General features: G+C 38.0%; 1 protein-coding gene and 1 long non-coding RNA gene across 2 annotated transcripts in view; one reads left to right on the top strand and one right to left on the bottom strand.

Moving 5' to 3' along the window:
• Positions 1-13,768, top strand: part of LOC129730376 (uncharacterized) — a 16,906-nt gene extending 3,138 nt beyond the window's left edge. The window contains exon 2 of the long non-coding RNA XR_008728844.1: positions 13,202-13,768. This is a non-coding gene — a long non-coding RNA (uncharacterized LOC129730376). The remainder of the gene's footprint in view (positions 1-13,201) is intronic.
• Positions 13,725-23,508, bottom strand: LOC129730375 (uncharacterized). The gene is made up of 3 exons (XM_055689663.1): positions 23,337-23,508; positions 22,983-23,284; positions 13,725-15,418 (listed from the first exon to the last, which is right to left on the bottom strand). The coding sequence occupies exons 1-3, from the start codon at positions 23,398-23,400 to the stop codon at positions 14,789-14,791; spliced, it is 996 nt and encodes a 331-aa protein (XP_055545638.1). The 5' UTR covers positions 23,401-23,508; the 3' UTR covers positions 13,725-14,788.

Here is a 23,508-nt window from a genome sequence, read left to right as displayed (position 1 = left end):
AGAGATTTTTTCAGATTTCGTGCACATTTTTCTGGTTTTTCGAGCAGCTGTAGACATTTTTCAAAAATATCTGGCATATCTGCAGTACAGCAAACATTGCAAACATTGACTCGAAAATAAACGTCAGATTTGTCTAGGGGCTGGACAACTTTATTTTCATGAAAAAAATTTCGGTAACATTATGCGATATCGGTTGATAAATTTTGATATTTATCGTTTATCCTACACATTGACATCACAGCGACGCCTAATAATGCAACGATAAATACTTTGTAATATCTAATATTGGAAATATTCCGCCATATATCAACAGTGTCTTGCCCCTAGAAATTGGTATTTTTTATGTTTATAGATCATTGCACGATGACGTCACAAAACAAGAAGAAGAAAGGGATTTGACAGTTGTCGCGGGTTTATTAGCATAGTAAAATTTTCGGCCCGAATAAAAAAGCGGCAGTGTCTTGTTAAAAATTGCGTTTCCAAGAATAAACCAAAAGATCACAGTAACGAATTCGCATAGGCGGAGAATTTTTCCAACTCCTTCGTACTTATTTTCACTCCTATCACATAAAAAGTGAATGGAACACATTGTAAACAAACCCGTCAGAAAAGTGAGGTTATTTTTCGTGTGCAATGATCTATAATTAAGATTTTTCCTTAAAACAAAATATAAATCTTTGAATTTTTTTTTACGATTCTTCTAGTGATGAAAATGGTTCTAGGAATATACAAAGACGTAAACAATAAGATATGAGTATTAGGCTTACATAAAATGAAACAAAGTTAGTTATTTTCTGATGCAAAAGATATTTTTTTCATGGTTTCGTCAACATTTCAAGATAAGGCGGGAAGCACTCGAACCTATTTTGAATACAATATTTCCCTCCAAACTGCACTAGTACAATTCCTGCTCCGTTAAAATTTGCCCCTACTTTGAATCTACTCACTAGTGGATTCTACCAAATTAATGTTTTTCCGCTTCACAGATTTTAGTAAAATTATTTATGTTTTAGTCAACTAACGAACGTCTTCAACTTATCGACCATAGTCGAAACGAACAAAAACCACTCGAAACGAAATGCGCAATGCCACCCAAGGTTCAGTCAGGTGCGTTCGGTATTTTTTGCTTGTTCTTGAACACTACTTTTTACAGTTTCTTTCGGTAAATTTTACAGGTTGTTCGGAACATGGGCAAATGAAATATCAAAGCTCACTGATTTACGGTAGATCGATTTATATGCCGAATGTGCGACGAAAAATGTTGCTGTCATCTGCAAAATAATCGCTGAGTTCGATCAGCTGTTGGGAAGTTTGCCGATATAAATTAAGTGTGTGAAATCTTTTTTTTTTTTTTATTCTCGCTTATTTTCCGTCGGTCTAGTTCCGCCACTGTTGTGGCCAATCACCAACGCCCAGGTAGGCGACTCCACACCCAGGACCCTAACTCACGACCCGTTTATTAACGGACCGGCGCCAACGGCTTTACTTCCTCATGCGATGGAAGGCGTGATCCCAGAGATTTTTCGCCTCAGAAAATCTCCCGGTGTCGGCTAGGATTGAATCTAGACCAGTTGGGTTGGTTGTGAGTGGATCACGCCACCTCACAACCATCGACACCTATGTCGGCGGTGGGATTCGAACCCAGGCGTCGAGCGTGGTTGGCGGAGACGTTACCAACCACGCTAGGCCCCCGCTCGATGTGTAAAATCTTATTCACCATCAATTTTCGGTAACATTGTCTTTTTTTACCCTGTATACTATCAGCGGGTGACAAAGTGGTGACAATAAGCAAAGATGACTAGAACAAGATACCTGACTCTTGCAGAATTCATCGGACATGATTGTCGCTGCGCGTGAGCAAAAGTCGAACTAATTTATACACTGTTAATATGATGTACACACTTAGATAATATCACCGACGGTAAAATGAATGACCGAGATTTCAACAGCTGAGATCTTGGTAAAAATCTCGGTAATACATCAGAATACCGAGATTCTGTAAAATCAACAATTCACAACTTGTCAAACTTTAACGAAATTCTCGGTAATATTTTACCGGGACTCGGAAATTTCAACTGTCGAATTATTACGAAAATTTCGGTAAAATTTACTGAAGTACGCATTTTGCGATTTCTCAAATAAATCCAGGAAATGATGAAATTTTTAATTAATCAATTATCCGTATAATTTTATTAATTATTTTGTCAAATGATTCAACTTATTACAGCATTGGTAGAAACAGGAGAGTTGTGTTGCTTCTTGGAAATAAAACAACATCCATCCTGCGAAGTGAGTCGTTAACCTACAAAATCGAGTAAGGAAAGAATTAATTGTTTTCTTCTAGTATTATATTTGCAATAAACACAAACAACATCTGAGAAATAATATTGTATACTTACTCCACATTTTAGGTTATTCTGAATATTACAAATTTCTCCGGAATGATGATCAGCCGCGAAACCTGTTCCTTTTACATCTAAACCGAAACACGAACAAAATTGATAGTGAAGCAACATACTTAGACATACGTAACACTGGCGATTTTTTTTTGGTACTCTTTGCCCCACATCACCCGGTACCAACACCAGTATGAACTGCTCGACGAAAATGAACAGAATGAATTTTCTTCATAGCGGCTCTAATCGAATCCTCAACAAAATCCCTTACGAAACTGTCGAAAAGTTGTTTACAAAATCAATGCTGCATTTTTCGAGTGGGAACGAGACAAATGCAGGGCTGCGCATTTACACAACCTCCATAAACTACTCAAACAGAGGTTTTTTTTACAGAGGTTGGTACTTTCGAGCAGTTCATTTTGTACCAACTTTTTCGGAAGATTTATTCCTGAGTTTTACGTATGTCTTATGTATGTGGTGAAGCTTTCGTTATTTTGACAGTTCTATTTTTCGGAATCTCGGTAAGAGCTTTTTTGGTTCAACGAGATCTCGGTTAAACGATGTCAAGCTTCCGAGATTCGGTATTTTAGTTTACTGAACTCGGAAATTTGCTGTTTTACGGATTTTTTCGGCAAACAAATTTACGGTATTCCGGTAAACACATTCGGTTTCCAAATTCTCAGTAATTTTGTTACGGAACAACGGTAAACGAAAATGTTTTCAAGTAGTTCGGTATTTTACTTTACCGAGAAAACATTCTGCAGTTAAGTGTGTATACTTAAAGTCGAAATCAACTGACGACAAGGCCAAGACATGACTGCTGAAAGGTGAAACAATTTGTTCAGTATCCATGTGGACGACTGTACGGTGCTGCCATCCGAAAAATGATAATAACGTGTACGAATGTTTAGTTCTCATACATGAAACTGTCCGGAAAAATCAAGAATAATCGGCGCATCATTCAAAATTTAGCGTACCATCAGAAATTCTAGATAACCGCTATGAGCACGCTCTCCAGCCAAGTTGTCCACTCTTGTCGAGGTTGATAAAGCAAAAATCGGGTGCCCCGGTGAACCTGACCATATGCACAATGGTGCTGAAACCTGGCTTGCGTCATATCAAACTGTAAGTGTTGGTAGAATGGGACCTGAAAATAAATATAACCCCTCAATATAAACTCCCACTCTGACAGTCAATTTCACACTTTTCTTTCGTACTTTGAAGTGCAAAAAATATGGCAATAGCATTTTTTTTTTCATTTTTCATTTATTTTCGTCAAACAAAAGTAGACTACATATGTTTAAAACTAACTTACATGCTATATGCTATTTATACTAGTGGGAGCAAAAAAAAAGAGTTTTTACATAATTGAATAATAATTTCTCTACTTGACGGATTATTACAATAAATGTATTCTATCGATTTAAATTGCGCGTTAAATTGAAATATTGTTTTAATTTGGTTCTCGACATAGAAAAACCAATTGCATCACAGTGTTGGTTATACACTAACATCATTTGATCAATAGGCCCGTATTTAGTATAATTGTTTCGTTGATGATTTAAAGAAAACAAAGTCCTAGTTCGTAAATTTCTAGAAGGTACATAAAAATTGAGTTTTGATAATATTTCGGGTGAATCGACACGTTGAGATACGATATCGTTAACAAATGACATCATTGCGAATTCACGACGGGCTTTTAATGATTGGATGTCAATAAGTCTGCAGCGTTCGTCATATGATGGTAGGGGAAATGACGTCCATCGTAGATTACGAAGTGCATATAACAGGAATTGTTTTTGCACTGATTCTATTCTGTTTACATGTGTTGCAGAAAACGGAGACCATACAATGCTACAGTATTCTAAAAGTGACCTGACATAGGAATTATGAAGTGTTTTTATTGTGTATGGATCTTGGAAATTATAGCAGAAACGTTTTATAAAACTGAGCATGTTACTAGCCTTATTGATAATTGTATTGTAATGATCAGTGAATGTTAATTTTGAGTCGAGTATGACTCCTAAGTCCCTAACTCGTTCACATTTCTCTACTACCTGATCTCCTAAGGAAATAATATTGCTTGGCATGTTTCTTTTTCTGCCAAAAGCCATCGAACTACATTTTTTTACGTTTAGCTGAAGAAGGGTTTTTTTACACCAAATGTAAAAATATTTTATCTCGTTACGAAAAATGTTTACATCATCAGCGTTTTTAATTTCAATGAAAAGTTTTATATCGTCGGCATAAATAAGAGTTTTTACATGTTTTAGAATAAAGCAAATGTCATTTACAAATAATATAAATAGTAGAGGGCCCAAGTGAGAGCCTTGAGGAACTCCTGAGGTTACCTGAATAGGTTTCGATAGTCTACCTTTAAATTTGACTGTTTGTTGACGATCTGTCCAATACGATTCAATCCATTTGAGTAATTGTGGATGAATTCCAATTTTTCGTAACTTGAAGAGAAGCAGGGGTATATCAATGCGATCTAAGCCTTTACTGAAGTCAGTATATAAGGTTTCAACATAATTACCTTCATCCATTGCGTTCAAAGAGAAGTTAATAAACTCGAGTAAACCCGTGTTGCGTTGGGGTAATTCTATTTTTTCTTTGGTGGAATAACTTTTTGTTTATTATTGCTTCAAAAAGCTTAAGTATACAGGAAAGAATGGCTATGCCTCGATAGTTGCTAATGTCGGATTTTTAACAGATTTGAACACAGGCACTAGATATGAGTTTTTCCAGAATTTCGGGAAGCAACCGGATTCCAGCGACATATTGAAAATCATGAACAGTCGGGAAGTTAGCTCTTTAGCTAAATGTTTCATGAATGCTGGCGGAATTCCGTCTGGTCTCGGACCTTTAGACGCATCCAGAGCTTTTAAAGTATCTTCAGTTTCGCGTGCGCTGACATGTGCAATATTGAAATAGTTGGGAAACTCATGAAAGTTGGTGAAGAATGTATAGTCACGATCAGATTCTGAGAAAGTTGTATAATTTTGTTGAAAAAAATCAGCAAATAGATCAGAGATGTATGCTGGGTTCTCTTCAACTTTGTCATGCAGTTGCATTTTTGAAGGAAAATTTTCAGATTTTAACTTTGATTTAACATATTTGAAAACATTTTTTGGACAGGATTTGATTTCAAGCTCAGTCTTTAGTGTGAACTCTTAAAACGCGTTACTAATGGCATCGTTTAATTCACCGCAAATGTTAAGATAAGTTGTTAAAGCATCACGATTTTTATGAGTTTTGTATTTTTTATGTGCTTTTTGTTTTTTGTTTTCAAGTTTTTAATTTGTCTATTGTACCAGACTGGGTATTTGGAAATGCCATGACATCTTTTTCTTTTCAATGGTATTTCGCTAATAAATAAATCAGATAGTATCTTATAAAAGTTTTCTATAGCCGAATCTACGTTTCCGTCTTCGAACAATACATCTTGCCAGTTGATACTATTTAGTTTATGTTTTAATTCATCATAGTTTGCTGACTGAAGGTCAAAAACATCTTCGAATTCATACTCGTCAGGTCTTTTATTCACATGCACAAATTAAGAAAACTCTATTGCTGTATGATAAACTTCGTTTTTCCATAATGGTTGTAATTAATCCGTCACACAAAAGTCTTCACTAATGTTGGACATTAACAGATCTAGATAACAATTTTGCCCATTTTTCACATGATTTATTTGATTAAGGCCAAAACTAGAGGTTTTATCAAAAATAAGTTGCAGCGTTTCATTTTCGCCAATAATTGGAAGTAAAATGCTATGGTTATCGATGTCCGGAATAAAATCAATGTTGCGTTGGTTGAAATCACCGTATATGTGGAGTTTTACTTCAGGTAACAGCATAGATGCAATATTTTCAACAACATGAACAAACTTTTCAAAGATTTCTTTCCGCGCATTATTTAGTTAGAGGGAAATAGACAGAGACAAATAAGTGTGTCTCTCCTGCTAGTTCTGCTTTCACCGAAACATGTTTGAACTCTTTAAACTGAATGGTGTCGATAAGCGCTGAATTAAAGTCTACTGACACCGCAATCAAAACACCACCACCGGATTTCATTTCAGATAATTGATAGTTACGGTCATTTCTATAGACATTATATCGGCAACCGAAGACTTCTTCGCTGCGAACACCCCGGTAGTGGTGGGGTGTTCGAGTGTAGAAGCTAAAGAATGAGAGTCATTATTAACAGAAGTGTTTACCAGAGCAGAGCAGGTCGCGTCATTTCCTACATCTCTAGGTTGAACAAAATTATCACCAGCAACGGTCCTCTGATAAGTGAGTCAATTGCGTTGAAGACACGAGTGCCTAGATGAGCACGCAATGCATTGTGAAGTAGGAAGGTGTGCAGGATCGCTGATCATCTGGGGTTGAGAAAGTGGAAACGCGTCGTTCGCCGGGTATGGGTTTAGAGTTTCGCCTCTTTGAAATTGAATCGTAGGAATGAAGTTAGCTTGAGGTCTGGAGAATCGGTCTTTCGCTGCTGCAAGAAGCACTCTGTCAGGTGGTAACAATTGATTTGCATGGAAACGATTAGAGTTGGTGTGTTGTTGATCATTGTAGCAGTTGGTGACGTTATTCTGTTGCCTGTTGACCATGTTATAGTTGGAGCTATTGTTATTATTCCAAAAACTGTTGTTGACGTGACGGTTGGGGTTGGTATATCTACGGTTACTAAAGGCAATCCACGGGTGACGTTTCATCGTATCATAGACTAAAGAGACATAGATATCCAAGTTGGGCTTCGCTGCATATAATCTCAAGGCAACACTATGAATTTGACATCTGTAGGCCGTTGGGTGAACTAAAGCATATCCACTCGGAAAAATGTCATGGTACTCCTTATCATTTCAGTGGTGAGCTTGACCAGATTCTCACACCCAGAAAAATATCATGTTACTTTCAATCTGATTTGTACGGCGGTTATCAATCGACTTTACAATATAATCTAGATGATTTGCCATTTCAATTTATTACAACAACAATGCAAAGAAACCTCGCGTAATTTTACAAATTAGCATGAGTCACAAAATGTAAAAATCTCATAGATACTCTCATCGAATTGTCGAAGGTGACAAAAAGAAAAAAAAAGCTTCACATTCACTTAAATTATTTTAACATTGTTTATGTTGTACTTGACGTTCGTGAATTTTGACGAAATAAGTTATGCTATGCTTTGCTACTCGTTGTAAGTGAATTTTGAGGATATTAAGAGACGTATATAACAACGATTTTCAACGCAGTAATGTAAAACCTTAGTTAAAAATAGCGTTTAGCAGTATTCACCAAAATAAATATTGTATCGTTTTTAAATGGAACCTAAAAGGATGAGCGAAAATTTCCAAATTTGATTCTCTCAGTTCTTTACAAATATTAATAAATCGATTTAAACATTCAAGCAAGGAATAGTGAAATTGATAATGAATGAGATCACAAACAATAATCTGCAACGGAAGCTACAAACCGAAAGGGAGAACATCCTTCAGCAACATTTGACGGCTGAGGCAGAATTATTAACCCAATCAGTTCCGCAAAGGGATTTAAGCTGTATAGGGGTTTTCAATCGACTATTAAAATTGGTACAAACAACAATAGAGTTATGCTAATGATGACTAGAGCAAGATACCTGACATCATACATTTTGCTCGCGACACCTTTATAACGGTGCCATCTGATGATCTCAAACTGCACACTTAAAACTGGATCTCGAGCTCGGCAAAAAAACATCCGAGCTCACTCGGCAACTTTGGATTCAACCGATATTTCAGCAAAAAAATCACAAGAGGGTTGTGTGCAAAGCCACGACCGCAAGGTTGAAGTAGAATACTTTTACAAGAAAGATAACCCGGCTGCTTGCGTGTCAGTCATTTTTTTAGCAAATGTTCGCAGTATTGAAAATTCTGTGCAAATAAAGTTGAAGTACTACTCAATTCAAGTTTGCACATATAAATACGACCTCACTGAACAGGAAAAGAGCAAACTCTTGCGGCGCAAACAAGTTTCAACAGTCAAAGTATATGTACATGTGTATTCAAATTAAGATAATAACTTTTGGTTAAAGCTCAGAACGAGAAAATATTAAATCTTCAATTCATTTGTTTGGTTGTCCTAAAAAGGACAGTTTGTTGTTGAATTTAAAATCGGATATGACGCTGATTGCATCTCTGTGTTACGTCGATAGCGGGAGTTATGGTGAACTTGCGTTTGACGAAGGCATTGATTACCTGTTTTATTGAATGGTAGAAAGAGGAATATTGTAAAATTTTGTAAACATTTAACTCAAACAATATTACCAAATCGTAGTCAGGCGCTCTGACAACAAAGTTGAAGGCTGTTTTCACACTGAAAATCAGATAGCCAGCAGAAGTTTTGATTGCCAAAATCCAGAATGCTGAATAGCCGTAAAGAGAGCTGTTCATTTACCTGCGGCAAGTTTCTCGCCCCATCGCTCGCGTTCGCGTTCACCATGGCAGAGGCCTAACTGTCTTTGTGAATGCGTTCTAACAGGGCAGTTCGTTATTCAAAGTCGGTTATGCTGATCGCAGCCTTTGCGCTGCCACTACAGTGGGGGGTTAATTAAATAAAGTAAAAATTAGACAACTACAACAGAATTTGATTGCATCCCGCACAGAATGTCTGCTTGTGTTGATGCCAGAAAATTATTAACCTTCAATTACTTGTTTATTTGCCTTGAAAAAGGCATTTTGCGTGCGACAGATTTGAATTGCTAGGTTCCAACACAGAATGCTTGCTTGCATTGTCAAAAATTATTAACTTTCAATGACTTGTTTATTTGCCTTGAAAAAGGCATTTTGATTTTCAAAATTGGATTTCCTGATGGCAATCTTCATGTTGCCCCAACACGGGGGGAATAATGGCAGTCTGGCGACACACGCTGAGAAGAACCGCGCTGCTTCTGAGACGTGGTGACCAACCACAGGGCTAGTGCTGCTGCTAAGGAAGGATGACTGCTGTTGTCGCTTTCTAGAACTATTATGAGCGGCTTCGGCCGAAACAGGCTCTTATATAGGCCAAATAGCATGTTTTCAATTTCAAGGTATATGATTCTGTCGACCGTGCTTGGGAAGCAATCACATAACGACCAATCAGAGATCGAATTTTTCGTTTGACAAGGCTTGACTATTTTCAATAGTACAATAGTGTGAATAATAAAATTACAATTATCTTCTTTTGGGAAGAATCTTAGAAGATTTTCCAATCTATCGCTCCAAGAACGAAGGAAATCCATCGAATGATAACCGATTTATTAGCATTTGAAATTGGACATATTTTTCACTTTTTTCGGTTTTAGATTTTCATTTCACATCCCTATGTAGCCGAACTTCCTGAGAGAAGTATTCTACTTCAAAATGCCGGTTGCCGACAGTCGTCAGATCATTTTGCCGGGACTTCGTCCAAAAAACTAAGCTTGACGAATCTCGTCTCTATTTTTTGCCGAATTTGTCGTTAAACACTGTTGATGCCGAGGTCAGCAAAAACATTACTGGTATCTCGGCACAAATTTTACTCGTTGCCGTGTTTCGGCAATACAGCTGTCATTCTCATGAACGAGTTGCCGCCATTTTTCTTAGTGCAAATTTATGCGTGTTACGGGTGAGCAAACAGGAAGCAAATACAAGTTTGGCTGAAATTTGTGCAAATTACAAGTGTTTACAATCCGGTAGCCGAAAAAAATGTAGAACAGATTGGTGGGAAGTGGCTGGAACTCAAAAAGTGTAGTTCCAAATCGTGTGAATACAATATTGTATTTGTTTTAAGGATAGGCATTAGACGTAGTTTTAGACTATATGTTTAGCTCAATGCCCCACTGGTGAGATAAAGAAGATAAAGAAAAGTATTCAAGATTTAGTATCAATAAATTTCTTACTAAAACTCATCGAGCTTATAATTTATCTTTTGAAAGAAAACTACCGAATGCACAGTGAAACTATTCTCTGCGATTGGATTCCACTAAAAAACGGCTCTTTACTGTGCCGAACATTCAGATTATATAACCGAATGGTCGTTAAACTGGTTTGCCGCTTCTCGGCTGGATTTGCCGAGAGCACAGTCAACTGTGTACCGCGATTCTCGGCATAAAATGACATATGTTAAATATTTATTTTCCGAGATTCTCGGCAAAAGAGATTAAGCCGAGATGGTTGCCGAGTACTCGGCAGTTCAAATCTCGGCACAAACAATAACGAGATTCGGCGAAATTTTTTAAGTGTGTGTGATTATTAGCAAAATCGATTTATCATGCTCAACCCGCTAGATGAAAACGAAAACAAGATGGCAATACCGTATAAGGATATTGAAAATTAAATGACAGGACCATACAATGATATTGAAAAACATGCTTCACCTTTTATCACCTTGTCGTCATTACCAAATTAACGGTATACAAATTAGTTCAATTTTCGTTCACGCGCAGCGAAAGTCGTGTCCGCTGCATACTGCAAGAGTTACTCTTGCATAACCAAAGATGACTAGTACACATTACGTTACTCTTGAAGAGTAACGTATTGTGTACTAGTCATCTTTGGTTATGCTTAAAAACATATTGTTGAAACGACTATGAACGATTAGTCATACTATCTTCAAAATAAATAATTCATATCATGGTCATCTCATACATTGGTATTTATTATAGTCCTGTTGTAATAAATTATTATTATTATCTAGACCATATAGATTAGTCTGTTAAAACACCGCACAAATCTGACCAAGCCTAAAAAGATAGCAATTACCTTAATATTTTTCTGTGTGTGCGCATTAAATGTAGTTCACCCAACCGCCATCATACTCGGAAGGGCGCCACATTTTTGTTGCCCGAATTGTTGGTTGAGTTGGATATCTATGTTTCAATAATCTAAGATCGTATGTACGTTTGTTATTGTTGTTATTATTGGAGGTTAAAACCAAAACAAAACACGAAACTTGATCATGAAAAAACTATCGATCAACAAAAGGCTGAGATTGATAACTTGCAGAATGTAATTTAGGCGAAAAATGATGAAATATACAACTTGAAGAGAGTACAAAGGCTGACTAAAGTGGATATGCAAACTCTTCGGGAACATCCCAATAAAGTAAAACTGTTTACTGGATTAGATGACTACAAAACTGTTCAAATGCTTTTCAATGTAATCGAACCATATTTGTTGGCTCCAATCAATCTCAGTAAGGAGCAGGTGTTTATAATGACACTTCAGAAACTACGATTCGATTATTATTTTAAAACCCTTTGCATTCCTTATGAAGTCTGTCAAACAACTGCATCGCAATTTTTTTGTTCTACCATCTACACATTGTACACCGCATTTCATAAGTTGGTATACTGGCCTGAAAGAGAAATTCTTCGAAAACATACTCCTCAATGTTTCAGGGACGCATTCGGAGATAAAGTCACAGTAATTTTAGATTGCTTTGAAATTAAGGTATACATTTTTATTATCTCAGTGATTTCTTAATCTAGCACCATGAATCTATTAGGTGTTCTTTTTCCTTGATTTGAAGATTACTATACTATCCCTTTCCGACCCGGCCCATATAATTGCGTAGGTAGAAGGTGACTTGAACAAAGCCTTCTCTCTCGTTTTTGGAAGGTTCTATTCATTGTTTTATGGCTCACAACGCTAGTGTCAACATTGCAGCTGCTACGAAAAATAAAAAAACCAGAGCAAGCAAGTGTTTCAATATAGCAATTGCTTCGATTAAGGCACAGAACAGATATGCAACTTCGAACAAAACTCTGCTGCAAATCCTAGCCCACGCTTCCGCAATTTGTTTTTCGCCTTTCCATCCTACATTGATTTTACAGTGCATCGTTGAAACAGTTCGCTCCAATAGTTTGAACATGCAACAAACATCTATTCTTTATTTGCTTTAATGACCAAACAAAGAGGTGATCATGAATCTATCACAATCAAGTTAAGACAAAACCGCATTCAAGAGATTTTTAAGCAGAAATTTAGTAACCATTCACAATTAACATGATTAGAAAAAATTAAACTAAAAGTCTCTCAACCATTCAAACATTGCCTAACAAATTGTCTTGGATCGTACACCCCGCGACTGTTGAAACCGTTTTAACCAGTTAGTTTAATTACTGAAATATTTTCGTTGGAGTTGGAATCCGAATTTCTCGACTAACGGCAATAATATTTTTCTCGCACCGTTTATTAGACCTAACATTGCGAGTAGTGCATATCGCGCTATACACTGCACTGCTTGCGACATTAGGTACTATGTAAAAAAACGATTGTGGTTAGTCAAGATATTCAGTTTTCAACTCGGGCAGCAATGAAATTCATTCAAAAAAAAAAATGTACAAAAAACCTTGCACGTATGCGGGTGGTACTGTACGATTATCATGAGAAGGCACCCTCGCTGTACCAGTGCCAAAGAGAACCAAAAACTCTCTCGACGAAAGAACGACGCGAGGTCGCACAGTTTTTTGCTTTTGGTTTTGTATGAGGACAAGAAAGACCGAAATAATTCTTCACCACGAGCAGGTATGAATGAAATAAGTGTATTAAAATTTTGAGTGTAAAATGCATTCTCTCCACCGCTAGATGTCGATACTCAAATTGAAGAGATTTTGTCTCGTTTTTGGTTCTTTAGTTGAACAGATGTGATTAAGGTTTTGTTATCCGTCATTTTTTGCCTACATAATTGTGTGGGCTCGGTCGAAAAGACTATACTGCTTAACATACCAGAGCTTAATATTATTATAAAATTTATATTATTTGAGATATCAAGTTTAACCTTTTTACTTATTGCTAGGGACAAACGTCATCAAACCCAATAGCTGCTGCTCAACAATGGTCGGAATATAAAAAGTTTCGACTTTGAAGTACCTTATCGGAATAAGCTCCACTGGTTTTATCATGTTTGTATCCCGAGGGTTCGGTGGTAGAGCTTCTGATAAAACCATAACACAGACGTCAGGCTTTCTGGAAAACGTGAAAGAGGATGATGTCATATTGGCAGATCGTGGGTTTCTCATCGAAGAAGACGTGAATCAAAGGAAGGCTTTATTAAACATTCCAGCGTTTCGGAAACAAGGAGGACAACTTTCAGCAATGGACATTGAGAGAACGAGGAAGATAGCGACAGTTCGGATTCATGTTGAACGGGCCATAGGCACTCTCAGAGAAAAATACCAGATAGTTACAAATAGTTAAAAATAGTAAATAGAAAAATACCAGATAGTAGATAGTTATGATCACAAGACGACATAATAATGTTCCTTTAATGGATATGATCGTTCATGTTTCAGCTATCTTGGTAAATTTGTGTAAACCGATTGTCAACTGATGACATATGTGAATAAAATACAATCCTAGTTGATATTTATTTTTCATTTCTTTGTTCATTTTTAAGTAGACAAATTTGATTATAATATGTTATTAGTTTTTTTATTTTGAGGTATAATATTTGCAAAGCAATTCAGGTAAAATAACAGCGATGAAAAAAGAAGAAGCTTTTTGCTGTGACTCTCTCCAAAATTGTTCATTTTTCTCTATTCTAATTAATACATTTTCTTTTTTGGTCCAAACATAAAAGTACCCGTTTACGATTCTGTGACTGCAATCTGCATTTGAACTTGGGCATAGTATTTATGGTTCGAAACTAATTCATATGCATGTTGTGTTCTTACAAGGTAGGGCGACTTAGAATTAACTAATCTACTGAAAACCTTTTCATTTCTAAAAATAAAAGGGCATTTGATTTCGATAAACACGTTGCCGCAACAGGCACATTGAAGTATAGCATCAGGAGAAGCTGCAAGTTGTTGGAAATTTTTATGAAGTATTGAACCTGATTCATAAACTTTTGCTTCCCTATGACATTTTATTAAAACACTAGTAAGCTGTCCAAGTGCGACCATTTCCATTTTTTTGCCATACCTTGTAGCCTGAGTAGAAAAATATGACATATCAGGATAGCAGATAGTTTTTAAAAGTGAAACAGAAGGCTTCATTATATTAGTGCTCAGAACACTTTGAAGTGTCGATGCTGTAATCCTTCCAATGCGCAACAGCTTCCACAACGCATCCGTTGCTTGACCTCGTGTATTTTCTTCCACCTGTGCAATTTCATAAACAGGATAATTATTCTAATCGATCATTTTTGATCCGGCTGAGTCATTGATATTTATTTCAGGAGCAAAATTATTATCTGCAACTGAGCCGAAGACGTCACACCGATCAAGCAAACCGTTCTGGCTCTTAACATATTTGTTCTCAATATTACAATTTCTACGTAAACCTTTCTCAAAAATGAGTCGTAATTAGATAATAACACAAAATGACATTTCTAGCTCATATAAACATCTGTGCAAATTTTCAACCGAATTAAAAATAACAATTAAAATAAATGAAATTGGGACATTTTTACAGAATTGCTCACCTGCTGCCGCACTTTTTCATCAATTTGTTTTTTCTTCGACTCGTAAATTGACAAAGCTATGTACCTCAACTCTTCAATGCTTTTTTCTCTATAGCATTCACCGTACAATGTATTGAGTAATAAGTCCTGTAACCCATAAGCCGGATCAGCTACTCGATTCTGGCACCTTTGACATTCATAGGTCAAACTGCAAAATGATTGCATTGCCGTGCATTCATTACCAGTGGCCTGAAGTATGTTTAAATGAGCACGCAATTCATCATGTTGAAGGACAGGTACACAACCATATGCTTCGTCAAAAGTATCCCGTAGATACCCAAAATCTATCTCTCCTATCGGCTGTTGTAAATTTCCTGGAATACTGCTGCTTGGTTTTCCCCAACTTTGCTCTTTGTCGGTCACAGAAGCGGTATAGTTGGTGAGATGATGATGGTTAAAATATGTAAGGTGATAAAGTATTGCCCCCACATGCGAACATACTTCTCCAATTCCAGCTATGCAATCGCAGTGTGCAGAGAGGATATTTTCATTTTTGATAATAATCCATGAAGTCAGGCACGGGTCATTGAGGCTCATTGAGTGCACTACCTAAAAAAAAAATTTGTCTTGAAACATGTATATATGTGGTAAAAATTATTATTCAATTTTAAAAGTTTATTCAGCTCATACTTGCACTCCCAGACAATTTTTGACGTTGACTAACGTCTATATCGAAGTTAGGCCCCTGAATTTAAAAATCTAGTAATTCAACCAGGGAAAACCAGAGAAAAGTGGTCAGGTTTTGAGCGCTTATTTTGCAGTCATCTATAATCAGGTTTTCGAGGTTTTGGCATCAATCGATCAGAAATTCTTTTACGGTTAAATTTATGTAACAAAAACAAACTATTGTTTGAGATACACTATTGAAAAATTGGTAATTAATATCGATTGTCTAAATCATACCGCGCAGCCAATCACTACCTCTCTTCCCAAGCACAGTCGACACTAACGGATACAATCGATCTGACTTTGTTGTTATTGTTGTTGTCACTTTCTGTTTCCGATGTTTATGCTGCTGCTAGCGGAAAAAACCTTGCAAATATGCATCTTTTTGTTGGTGTTAATTTTACGACAGCGGCCGGCACCCCATCATTCTGATTCCAAAACCGCACCAGTGACATGCGGACGCTAGGTGATAACAGCTGAAAGGAGGAAATACAAAATAGTACCGGTCATCTCGTGCCGGTTTCACCCGTAATGCTGGTGGCTTTAGTAGTAAATGGCTACTGCAAAACACTTAAATGGCTGGAATTCTGGACGGACTAACCAGGAAACTATAATCGGCAACTGGCACCTTTTGGTGCCTCGAAATTTTGGTACAGAAGCGGCTAATTGAATTTTCTGTTTTACCAAATGCTGCTGCTAGCGGAAAAAAACCTTGCAAAAATGCATGTTTGTGTTGGTGTTAATATTACGACAGCGGCCGGCGCAGCTTTCAAGAAACATTTGTCTCTGCCATTTCATCATCTATGTAGCCCATCCCTCTTTCTATTTATCTGACGAAGCCTTGGTATAAAACGTATCGTTCGAACATTTCACCCCATCAGTTTCATTATTAAACCGTACCGGATACATACGGACGCTCGGTGTTAGCAGCTAAAAGGAGGAAAAACAAAATAGTACCGGTCATCTCGTGCCGGTTTGATCCGTGATGCTGGTGGCTACTGCAAAGTACTAAAATGGCTGGAATTCTGGACGGAAACCAGTAAACAAGAAATCGGCAACTGGCACCTTTTGGTGCCTCGCAGTTTTATAATAGAAGCGGTTAGTTGAATTTTATGTTTTACAATTGCTGTTGCTAGCGGAAAAAAAACCTTGCAAAAATGCATGTTCATGTTGATGTTAATTTCACGACAGCGCTAGGTGTTAGCAGCTGAAAGGAGGAAATACAAAATAGTACCGGTCATCTCGTGCCGGTTTCACCCGTTATGCTGGTGGCTTTTAGTAGATTAACCAGAAAACAACAATGTAATCGGCAACTGGCACCTTTTGGTGCCTCTAAATTTTGTTACAGAAGCGGCAAATTGAATTTTCTGTTTTACCAAATGATGCTGCTAGCGGAAAAAACCTTGCAAAAATGCATGTTTGTGTTGGTGTTAATATTATGACAGCGGCCGGCGCAGCTTTCAAGAAACATTTGTCTCTTCCATTCCATAATTTGCGTAGCCCATCCCTCTTTTAATTTATCTGACGAAGCCTTGGTATAAAACGTACCGTTCGAACATTTCACCCCATCAGTTTCATTACTAAACCGTACCGGCTACATACGGACGCTATCTTGAAAGAATTCTGGACGGACTGACCAAAAACATGGATATATTCGGCACCTGGCCCCTTTTGGTGCCTCGAAATTTTGTTACAGAAGCGGCTAATTGAATTTTCTGTTTTATTACAAAATGCTGCTGCTAGCGGAAAAAACCTTGCAAATATGCATCTTTTTGTTGGTGTTAATTTTACGACAGCGGCCGGCGCCCCATCATTCTGATTCCAAAACCGCACCAGTGACATGCGGACGCTAGGTGATAGCAGCTGAAAGGAGGAAATACAAAATAGTACCGGTCATCTCGTGCCGGTTTCACCCGTAATGCTGGTGGCTTTAGTAGTAAATGGCTACTGCAAAACACTTAAATGGCTGGAATTCTGGACGGACTAACCAGGAAACTATAATCGGCAACTGGCACCTTTTGGTGCCTCGAAATTTTGGTACAGAAGCGGCTAATTGAATTTTCTGTTTTACCAAATGATGCTGCTAGCGGAAAAAACCTTGCAAAAATGCATGTTTGTGTTAATATTATGACAGCGGCCGGCGCAGCTTTCAAGAAACATTTGTCTCTTCCATTCCATAATTTGCGTAGCCCATCCCTCTTTTAATTTATCTGACGAAGCCTTGGTATAAAACGTACCGTTCGAACATTTCACCCCATCAGTTTCATTACTAAACCGTACCGGCTACATACGGACGCTATCTTGAAAGAATTCTGGACGGACTGACCAAAAGCATGGATATATTCGGCACCTGGCCCCTTTTGGTGCCTCGAAATTTTGTTACAGAAGCGGCTAATTGAATTTTCTGTTTTATTACAAAATGCTGCTGCTAGCGGAAAAAACCTTGCAAATATGCATCTTTTTGTTGGTGTTAATTTTACGACAGCGGCCGGCGCCCCATCATTCTGATTCCAAAACCGCACCAGTGACATGCGGACGCTAGGTGATAGCAGCTGAAAGGAGGAAATACAATATAGTACCGGTCATCTCGTGCCGGTTTCACCCGTAATGCTGGTGGCTTTAGTAGTAAATGGCTACTGCAAAACACTTAAATGGCTGGAATTCTGGACGGACTAACCAGGAAACTATAATCGGCAACTGGCACCTTTTGGTGCCTCTAAATTTTGTTACAGAAGCGGCAAATTGAATTTTCTGTTTTACCAAATGATGCTGCTAGCGGAAAAAACCTTGCAAAAATGCATGTTTGTGTTGGTGTTAATATTATGACAGCGGCCGGCGCAGCTTTCAAGAAACATTTGTCTCTTCCATTCCATAATTTGCGTAGCCCATCCCTCTTTTAATTTATCTGACGAAGCCTTGGTATAAAACGTACCGTTCGAACATTTCACCCCATCAGTTTCATTACTAAACCGTACCGGCTACATACGGACGCTATCTTGAAAGAATTCTGGACGGACTGACCAAAAGCATGGATATATTCGGCACCTGGCCCCTTTTGGTGCCTCGAAATTTTGTTACAGAAGCGGCTAATTGAATTTTCTGTTTTATTACAAAATGCTGCTGCTAGCGGAAAAAACCTTGCAAATATGCATCTTTTTGTTGGTGTTAATTTTACGACAGCGGCCGGCGCCCCATCATTCTGATTCCAAAACCGCACCAGTGACATGCGGACGCTAGGTAATAGCAGCTGAAAGGAGGAAATACAAAATAGTACCGGTCATCTCGTGCCGGTTTCACCCGTAATGCTGGTGGCTTTAGTAGTAAATGGCTACTGCAAAACACTTAAATGGCTGGAATTCTGGACGGACTAACCAGGAAACTATAATCGGCAACTGGCACCTTTTGGTGCCTCGAAATTTTGGTACAGAAGCGGCTAATTGAATTTTCTGTTTTACCAAATGATGCTGCTAGCGGAAAAAACCTTGCAAAAATGCATGTTTGTGTTGGTGTTAATATTATGACAGCGGCCGGCGCAGCTTTCAAGAAACATTTGTCTCTTCCATTCCATAATTTGCGTAGCCCATCCCTCTTTTAATTTATCTGACGAAGCCTTGGTATAAAACGTATCGTTCGAACATTTCACCCCATCAGTTTCATTATTAAACCGTACCGGATACATACGGACGCTCGGAGGAAAAACAAAATAGTACCGGTCATCTCGTGCCGGTTTGATCCGTGATGCTGGTGGCTACTGCAAAGTACTAAAATGGCTGGAATTCTGGACGGAAACCAGTAAACAAGAAATCGGCAACTGGCACCTTTTGGTGCCTCGCAGTTTTATAATAGAAGCAGTTAGTTGAATTTTATGTTTTACAATTGCTGTTGCTAGCGGAAAAAAAACCTTGCAAAAATGCATGTTCATGTTGATGTTAATTTCACGACAGCGCTAGGTGTTAGCAGCTGAAAGGAGGAAATACAAAATAGTACCGGTCATCTCGTGCCGGTTTCACCCGTAATGCTGGTGGCTTTAGTAGTAAATGGCTACTGCAAAACACTTAAATGGCTGGAATTCTGGACGGACTAACCAGGAAACTATAATCGGCAACTGGCACCTTTTGGTGCCTCGAAATTTTGGTACAGAAGCGGCTAATTGAATTTTCTGTTTTACCAAATGCTGCTGCTAGCGGAAAAAAACCTTGCAAAAATGCATGTTTGTGTTGGTGTTAATATTACGACAGCGGCCGGCGCAGCTTTCAAGAAACATTTGTCTCTGCCATTTCATCATCTATGTAGCCCATCCCTCTTTCAATTTATCTGACGAAGCCTTGGTATAAAACGTATCGTTCGAACATTTCACCCCATCAGTTTCATTATTAAACCGTACCGGATACATACGGACGCTCGGAGGAAAAACAAAAATTGGAGGGTGGTATTCAAGACACGACCGCATGACGTTGGACTACGGTATTCTTATATTCCATTAAAACAAATAATAGAGAGAATTGCAACTCTAGTATTTGCTGCAATTTTATCTAACAGTGCATTTCTGGATGCTGAGACGTTAAAACGTTATAAATAATAATATATACTAAAAGAATGGATATTTTTTATTTAATCGCTGTCATTTCATACATATTCGAATCAACCCTTTGTTTGCTGCACTACCAAGACAATCATTTAATTGAGCGAATTGGTAAAATTTTCCTATCTAAGCAAAAAGCAAACTTTACGAACCTATCTGAAATTGGAGCTCTGAACGATTCAACCGAAAATTTTAAATTTGAAAATTGTTTGAGATTTAATCGATAAAACTCATGCTAGGTTAGTTCCAGCCCAGCATATAACTTCATGTATTTGAAAAAAAAAAAAACGTTTGGTTCAATAACTCAATATAGCAAGAGCTCAATCACACGTTTTTCGGTAGTTGTTATCAAGGTTTGGGCGAGTGACAGAAAATATATTAACTTCTTCAGTTGTGATTTAGAGCATTTCTATTGTTTTGTTATTTTTCACGATAGCGACAAGTTTGTTTCTTTCTCTGTGTGCGAGAAACAAAATCAAAACCGCGCACCGAGAAACAAAAACGAAAATTTAATGAATGCTCATTGAGAAAACTTGCAACTCTTTTTACCAATAACTTATGATACTCAAAAGAACCCGTTTTGATCTAAATCAAATTTCTAGTAAATAAGTGTTGATAATTCATAGGTAGTAATTTTTCCTCGATGAATAAAGACTGGCTGAAGAAGTTAAAATCGCTGCTGTAAAATCAAATTCACAACTGTGTTCGTTAAGACGTTTTAATATTTTCAATGACAATAATAATCTTTGATAAACACCCGCTATAGTTATTCACACACATGCTATAACTATCTAAACACGCGTTAAAACTATTCATACACACGCTGTAGCTATAGCTATCCATACACACGCTATTCCTTTCCATACATCCGATACAACTATCTATACACACGCATAAGCTATCCAACCATGTGCTATTACTATCCATACATACGCTATAACTAATCATTACACACGCAGCAGCTATCCACACACAAGCTATAACTATCCGTACACACGCTGAAGATATACACGCAATAGCCATAATATGCTACACATGCTAGTGTCTTACACACGCTATAGCTAGCCATACACACGCAACAGCGCCATCCCTATCATCGCAAATGTCATAGCAATACAGATGCACATACGCTATATGTGCACACTGCACACACACCCAACGTTTTCACCCAACGATATCTGAATTGGATTACCGCTGGTGGGGTCCAACTCAGATCGAAGGAGCACCGAACTGAATGAAGAAATGCAGCTTCCCACTACCTCCGCCGCTGCTGCCTGATACCACCGCTCTGGTTCTGCTGCAGCTCAGTTTGGCCGCTGGAATCAGCCACCGCTGCTGATTATACAAGACCGGCCTGGTAACTTTTCACTTGTTAACTGATGACTGCTATGAGACGACACAGGCTATTATATAGCCCAAAGCAAAAATCCATCCGCGAGCAAACAAGAAGCGAGCTTGTGATTGGTTGAATGTGCACGACTTTTAACACAACTTTTAACTAGTTTAGTATCAAAAACATATTTAAATTATTATATGACAATCTTGCGCAATATTTCCCCTATCAATCAAGCCATTGGTGTTTAGAATCTGTTCAGTGGTAATGATAAAAGAAGAATTTTAAAACGGTGTTGAAACACCTGTTGCAGCTACCGAAAGCGAGCTCGTTATTGGTTGAAAGCTGTGAGACTGTTTACAAAGTCAGATCGGTTGTATCCGTTAGTGTCGACTGTGCTTGTGAAGAGAGGTGGTGATTGGTTGCTCGGTATGATTTAGACAATCGATGTGATTTATCAATTTTTCAATAGTGTATCTCGAACAATAGGTTATTTTTGTTACATAAATTCAACCGTAAAAGAATTTCTGATCGGTTGATGCCAAAACCTCGAAATTCTGAAAAGAAATGACTGATATATAAGCGCTCAAAACCTGACCACTTTTCCCTGGTTTTCCCCGGTTGAATTACTAGATTTTCAAATTCAGGTGCCTAACTTCGATATAGACGTTAGTCCAACGTCAAAATAGTACCGGTCATCTCGTGCCGGTTTGATCCGTGATGCTGGTGGCTACTGCAAAGTACTAAAATGGCTGGAATTCTGGACGGAAACCAGTAAACAAGAAATCGGCAACTGGCACCTTTTGGTGCCTCGCAGTTTTATAATAGAAGCGGTTAGTTGAATTTTATGTTTTACAATTGCTGTTGCTAGCGGAAAAAAAACCTTGCAAAAATGCATGTTCATGTTGATGTTAATTTCACGACAGCGCTAGGTGTTAGCAGCTGAAAGGAGGAAAGACAAAATAGTACCGGTCATCTCGTGCCGGTTTCACCCGTTATGCTGGTGGCTGTTAGTAATAAATGGCTACTGCAAAATACTCAAATGGCTGGAATTCTGGACGAAAATAATCGGAAACTGGTACCTTTTGGAGCCTCGAAATTTTGTTACAGAAGTTTTGTAAAAGAAGCGTTGCAATTCCCTATACTATTTGCTTCAATGGAATATTTTTTTTTTTAAGAATACGGTAGTCAACGTCATGCGGTCGTGTCTTGAATACCACCCTCCTACTTTTTTAACTTAAGTTAGGTCGTGGTCATACTGGCGCGGCCTACGCTGTGAAGGCGGCTCACTCTGCGGCAGGTTAATGTACAGTTCAACTTAGGGCTGTACATTAACCCACCGCCCTTCGTAGCTCAGGCCGCGCCAGTATGTTCGCGGCCTAACGTTAACTTTAAGAATAGCTACAAAGTGCCGCGACGTGCAAGCTGCAAGTTTTTGCGGTAACTACACTAAATTGATCTTGCTTCGAAAATTCGGTTTGTACACAAGTTTTAGACCACCCTATTGAGTACACTAAAGCTAACATATCTACCTTTCCGCGTACAACATTTATATCGTCCAGCTGTACACCTTCTACTAATTTGACCATACCGGTCTCAAAACGTTTTTTTGCTTCAACAGCTTTGAAGCAATGAAAAGCGGCGCCGCTGTAGGTAGATTGCCTATGAAGGACGTAGTCAATTATTGAATCGTAGGAAACAGTAACTGGAATCTGGCTGGTGCTCATATTCAACAGACATGGATCTCTGCTCCCAATGATAGCAATTTTGTTCAAATATCGTTCTGCCTGAGATCCTGTTAGTTCCGAAGCATACACGCTAAGAGAAGCGGTTCCTGTAAAGACACCCCTGTTTGAAATTGAAAACATATTGAATGCAAAACATACCACTTGGAACCAAACTTGCTGGTGTTTTCAGCTGTCTGGCTAGAGCTTGTTTTTTTGGTGGCATCCCAATTTATTCACGTAAACTGATCCAAACTTGGGAAAACTATTTTAACCTTACGAAACTTACTAACTGACTAACGAAAAACAATCAAACTTTTTATTTTGTGTTCAC

The sequence above is a fragment of the Wyeomyia smithii genome, chromosome 3 (genome assembly GCF_029784165.1).
Source record: "Wyeomyia smithii strain HCP4-BCI-WySm-NY-G18 chromosome 3, ASM2978416v1, whole genome shotgun sequence".
Classification (NCBI taxonomy): Eukaryota; Metazoa; Arthropoda; class Insecta; order Diptera; family Culicidae; genus Wyeomyia; species Wyeomyia smithii.
This window is presented reverse-complemented; position numbering and strand designations above follow the sequence as displayed.